Below are 5,693 nucleotides of genomic sequence, written 5' to 3'. Positions count from 1 at the left end.
CAGTAGTATTGGCATTGAAACAAGTATTGGCATTGAAAACAAAAGCAGAACTGAAAAAGGAAACATTGGCATTTAAACATTTGTATTGAAACCAGTTGTAGTGGCATTGAAAAAAAGTATTGGCACTGAAAAAAGAAAATAATTAAACTCTTACAATCTTATTCTTTCATTTTATTGGGATCTATTTGTATTTTTCAATGACAATCTTCAGATTTTTTCTTCATGTCACTCTTTTTCAGTGACAGTTTTTTTTACAATGTCAGTTTTTTTTTCACTGTCACCGATTTCAGTTTCAACTTTCTGTCACTGTTTTGGCGTGGAGAGGGGCGGGGTCTGAGGGGAGGGGTAAGTAGAGCGTAATTTGCATATAATTTGCATGTCGGCATACTGAAGAAGTAGGCCTATGTCACTTTACTGGAACCCGCCGTCAGCTCTGAAGCTTCTGGCATGGTGGCGTGACGAAAATGTCTAGTTTACCAGGAACTTCCAAGCCACAAGTAAGTTTGTTTGCACCGAACAAGGCTAAAAGTCCGGTTTGGCAAAAAAAACAAGTTAACATTAGGTGTCTGTCGGTATATAGTTGTTGCCGCTAAGTATGAATATACATCACAACAGCGGCTAACAGTAACATGGCCTGTAACGTTAACACTGACAGGATAAACAGTAGGACTTTGGCTGTGTAAGTTAAGCTACTGACATCCCCAACCGCACGCACGCACGCACGCACACACACACACACACACTGGAGAGCCTCTCCTCTTTGAGCCGCTAGTTCGGCTTCAACGCAGGTAACTTAGTAACGTTACACAGTAACTCCTAGGGTAGCGAATGTGCTTCTACCTGCGGTTAATGGTAGTTAGCGTTAAGTCTCCAGCCATGTTATCACATATCACATATTCTTTCTTTTTCTTTAGGAGTTAGAGGCCAGTGTTATTGCTGCTGCACAAGGCCTCATAAACGTGCTAACGCAAAACATTCAGCAGCATCACACGCCAGCACAGCAGAATCCAGTGCAGTCACATGAGCACCAGAATCGACAACAAGCACAACCAACAAAACAAAATGTGCAGGAGGAGATGGCCAGGTGTCTTTAATTTTATTTGTGGTCATATGTTGGACTTATTTGATGGAGAATTGTATTTAATAATATTGATTTATACTCTTCTGTTAACCTCCTAAACATGCAGGTCATTTCCTGGCTTCTTTACAAAAAGGAAAGGCAAAAACCGCTTTTCACCCTTACAAGCCACTCCAGGGAAGCCGAAAGTCTGCAAGACATTCAGTGTGTATGTATATTTGGTGAATAAGGGCTGTACCAGCACGCCTTCTGCAGCTGAAGAGCTGGAGTTGAGCCAAGCAGGCCTGGGGAAGAGGTCCCTCACTTTGACGGATGATATGAGCCATGCAATGGTATTGCAACCACTCTTTTAATTGAAATTAATCATCATTTTGGCATTACAGTACACACTATTATTAAACTTGTAAATATAGTTATTGTGATGCTATTACTATACAAAACAATTTAAAGTATTATACTGTTATTTGTTTTATTATACTACCATTTTTTTTAAACCTCCTTTTCCCATTTCTGTTATAAATTTCTCAGGTAAATAAAATTCTCATTGAAGAATATCCCAAAATGGAGGGGGTGGAAGGGTGGTTGTTCTACAAGGCTTCAGGTGCGTACCATTTTCAAACACCTTTCATTTTGATGGAGCAGGTTCACCAACATTCAAAATTCTTTCTCTCACTTTCTGTATATGCAGGTGGCCACGGTAGAAGAAAATTGCTTGCCATTCCCCCTGATGTAGACGGTTATACAGGTAGACTGATTCGCAGTGTTTCGGGTGCTGGGAAGACGACCATGTACATTGTTCCACTGCAGCAGGACCTTGATCTTACTCCACTGCCATCTGATGCCACTGAATTTCAAAAAATGCCTAAGGCTGCATGCCAAGTGTGCAAAGAAAACATGCCTCTGCATATCCTAGCATTGCACGTCGAGGATTGTATGGAGTCTGCAGCAGATGATGATGAGGTTAATGCATATAACAGAGAAGATATTGCAAAACAATACATATATTTGGTAATTAATGGTAAAATATCATCACATTGTTTTTGTCTATGGTAACACTATTTCCTAACACATAAAATTTCAATATATCTGTGTAAGTGAAGAGTAAAATGTATTCCTAATGATGCTAAATTTGAATTTGACTTTAGGAAGCAATAATTAAACCCTGTATCATAATAAGATAATAACATTATAAAGTGCTTTCTGTTTCTCTGATGTTTTTAAGACAATTGAGATCATACTCTGCTTGAAAAAAAGTGTCCAGGAATTTTTATCGTAACATATGTATGTCGTAGCATTGATTATTTTTCCTATGTATTTATGGATACAGCTGTTTGTTACTTTACAGGACTGGCAAAGTGAGGTCCAGGTTCTTTCTGTCACAAACTCACCACTTGTGCACCCTGACAAAGAGTCCAGAGATTGTGGCCAGGTAGTTATTTTGAGCTGATATCTTGAAAAAATATGTGAAATTGCAGAGAGACCCGGTGCAATTTCTCCTATATATTTATGGATACAGCTGTTTGTTACTTTACAGGACTGGCAAAGTGAGGTCCAGGTTCTTTCTGTCACAAACTCACCACTTGTGCACCCTGACAAAGAGTCCAGAGATTGTGGACAGGTAATGATTTTGAACTGATATCTTGAATAATATGTGAAATTGCAGAGAGACCCGGTGCAATTGATTTGAATATATGTCTACAGGATAGAAAGGAATGCCCTATATGTTGTGGCTGCTTTCCATCAGATGAAATTGTTCTGCATGCAAGCCTGTGTGGTGAAAGGTTTGCCATTCTATCATGTTATTATATACATTTTATTTCACAACGTATTGTCTGTATTAAAGCTGTGTCTCCTTATAATAATCTACAATGTACTATCTCAGTAATTTGGGATTCATTTAAATATAATTTGCGTCTTTGTTTTGTCTTATCCTTCATAATGCACAAGAAACACTGTGATAGCACAAGAGTGTAATGGCAAGGTCACTCAATGGGCATCTAGGTTTACAGATATGTCCAAAATAACATCAGTAGAATGCTTTTTACCATTGTTTTTCAGGTGTGCTGAAACAAACATTGATATTTTACTGGTAAATTGAAAGTTTTAATGTGTTTTTGTTGACCCTTTTCAGTCTACAGGACACGTTGAACTACAGTACAGACAGCTGTGTGCTACGCGAGGGAAGCTTATCTATGGCTGACATGTCTAGGTGTTGTTTTTTTTTTTTTCATCAGTCATTTGTTTATTTAAGATGCCATTAAATTCAAAGATAAGTAATTGTTTTTGCTGCTTTTTAATAGTGACGATGATGTACTTCAGTGGCTTGCAAGGCAAGTAGATGCAAGCAAAGATTTTAAGATCTGCATCACCCGGGACAACCTTTTCCAAAGAGGCCTAATTCAGTGGCAGAGACAGAAGAAGGGCTCACCCGTCAACAAACTCAAGGTGACTTTCATTGGCGAAGCTGGAATCGACACTGGAGCATTAAGCAAAGAATTTTTGACTGGTAATGTATATTTAGGACAATCTCTGGCACCAAACAATACTGAAATCAGGTTCATAGGTGCAGTATTTTTTATTTACTGAGCTGTGTTTTCTGTCATTAACAATTGTATTTAGAAATGATGCATGGCATTGAGAGGCGACTGTTTGAGGGCAGTGGCAAGAAGGGAAAGAGTCCTGTCTACTCGATTTGTGACCTAGAAAATGGTTTCTACAGGTTTGCATTTTATAGTTGTCCTACATTATGCAGTTTATAAAGTTTATGCAAGTAAAAGTACAAAGTTGCAGTTACAGTGTCTGCACTGTTTGTTGATGACATGCAGAACTGCAGGAGAAGTGTTTTCTGTCAGCCTAGCTCAGGGTGGCCCAGCACCGTGCTTCTTCAGAAATTGGTGTTACCAGTTTCTTACAACAGGGGACTTTGATGCTCTGCAGCTGACCAAAGATGATGTGGATGATCTTGAATATGCTTTACTCATAGAAAGGGTGAGTACATCTGCTATGAACAGCCGTGCAAAACCATTAAAGGCTTTTCTTAATGGACAGTATTTCATTGCTATACTGTTAATGCGTTTGTTGTCATTTTAGGTGGAGGCAGCAACTGATCTGACACAGTTCACAGATGAAATCGTGAGTTGTGGTTACACGGGTTTGCTTAAGTTGGACCAAAAGGACAGTATCATAAGGTCCGTACACATTTTCCAGAGAAACAATTTTTAAATAATTAATTTTGATGCACACAGCATCAGTAGCCACTTTAACAGCATAGTATTATTACTGTTTTTAGAAATGCAGCATTTGAACTTAAAATATAAATTCCTACAGCATTGTCTTAGTCTTAATTTAGTTGTGTGGAAAACAGCATATTTTCCTTTTATTCTTCTGCAAAACTTTGTTCCCTGTTCTCAATAGAGCCATTGTTCTGCATGCTACAATGCGTCTGACTCCCATGCTTCAGCAAATTAGAAATGGAATGAAGGTCTACAACCTTCTGGATGTGATTGGGAAGCATCAAACTCTCTGCTCAAACCTGTTTGTCCCCAAAGAGGATGATGACAGAGTAAGGATACTGGGCATTAAATCATCCTGATTTGCTTTACTGCTACTGTATATACTTGATAATAATCTTAGAAACCCCACAGGATGTAGTAGTAGAGCTGTATCTCTTTATGATTGATACTATTATTTTTTGGGGGACTTTCTGTTATTGCTTTACTTAACCTTTTTTGTTTTGGAAGAATACAAAGTAATATGTAAAGTGGACTGTTGTCTTTCTCTGTGTTCCTATCTGTGTAGTCAACCCTCCTTTTTTTTTTCCTTTTGCCCCACCACCCCAGCCGGATGCTGATTACATAATGAGTATCCTAGTCCCTGAGCTGAGTGAGAAGGGAAGTCCAAGGCAAGCAAGAGAAAATGCCATCATCAACTTCCTCCAGGACTTTCTACAAGACCTGGAAATCACAGGTTTGACTTAAACTGTCTTTATCACATGTTGGAGTACTATACAAATTAGCCATGCAAACAGCTGTTACCTAAAATGAGTAGAGCAGAATGTGATTCCATGTACATGACCTACATTTGGTTCTCAGTCTTTGATTAGGGAGCTGAATAATAGCACTCCACCAAAAAGGACCATCAATACATTTCCTTTTAGAAACATTAATACATTTGCTTATGGCAAATGGTCCAGGTGTTGAACTTCACTAGAGACCTTTCTGGACTTTGCCCTCCACCGCCCAAAGACATAAGTCATAGATTAAAAAGATTTCATAATGTATATATGTTATTCTTTTGGATAACATTATTCTAGGACTATTCCTATAGTTTTTTTTTTTTTATCTTTCAGTTATTTCAGTGTATATTAAATAGAAATTAATGCAGCAAGGTTAGTTGAAATAGGCCTTTGGGATAAATCGTGTAGATTGTAAATAGGGTTGGCTTCTTGCAGTGTTGGATTTTTACACCATTGTACTCAACTACTCTGATTTGTTTTGTCATGCAGGTCAGAATGAAGACCAGCAAATGTGTGAGCCTCTGACCCAAGAGGAGCCGCTAAGTCAAGAAGGGCGCTGGAGTCAAGAAACACACGCGAGCCTGTCTGTCCCGACAGTGA

The 5,693-nt window shown here is 38.6% G+C and overlaps 1 protein-coding gene across 1 annotated transcript; it reads left to right on the top strand.

Moving 5' to 3' along the window:
- Positions 1-464: 464 nt before the first annotated feature.
- LOC141302360 (uncharacterized) lies at positions 465-5,055 on the top strand. Its single transcript, XM_073832407.1, has 14 exons — positions 465-497; positions 915-1,084; positions 1,188-1,410; positions 1,607-1,679; positions 1,767-2,038; positions 2,424-2,507; positions 2,613-2,696; positions 3,210-3,232; positions 3,379-3,584; positions 3,698-3,797; positions 3,904-4,066; positions 4,169-4,266; positions 4,493-4,640; positions 4,918-5,055. The coding sequence occupies exons 1-14, from the start codon at positions 465-467 to the stop codon at positions 5,053-5,055; spliced, it is 1,815 nt and encodes a 604-aa protein (XP_073688508.1).
- The last annotated feature ends 638 nt before the right edge of the window (positions 5,056-5,693 follow it).

The sequence above is a fragment of the Garra rufa genome, unplaced genomic scaffold, assembly GCF_049309525.1.
Source record: "Garra rufa unplaced genomic scaffold, GarRuf1.0 hap1_unplaced_001, whole genome shotgun sequence".
NCBI classification, from domain to species: domain Eukaryota; kingdom Metazoa; phylum Chordata; class Actinopteri; order Cypriniformes; family Cyprinidae; genus Garra; species Garra rufa.
This window is presented reverse-complemented; position numbering and strand designations above follow the sequence as displayed.

Bases quoted from the DNA above. Each gene is read 5' to 3' on its own strand.
- LOC141302360 (XM_073832407.1), top strand. From the start codon at position 465: ATGTCTAGTTTACCAGGAACTTCCAAGCCACAA. The intron at 2,697-3,209 runs GTAATGATTTTG...GACCCTTTTCAG, and splicing joins AGTCCAGAGATTGTGGACAG to TCTACAGGACACGTTGAACT. The intron at 4,267-4,492 runs GTCCGTACACAT...TGTTCTCAATAG, and splicing joins CAAAAGGACAGTATCATAAG to AGCCATTGTTCTGCATGCTA.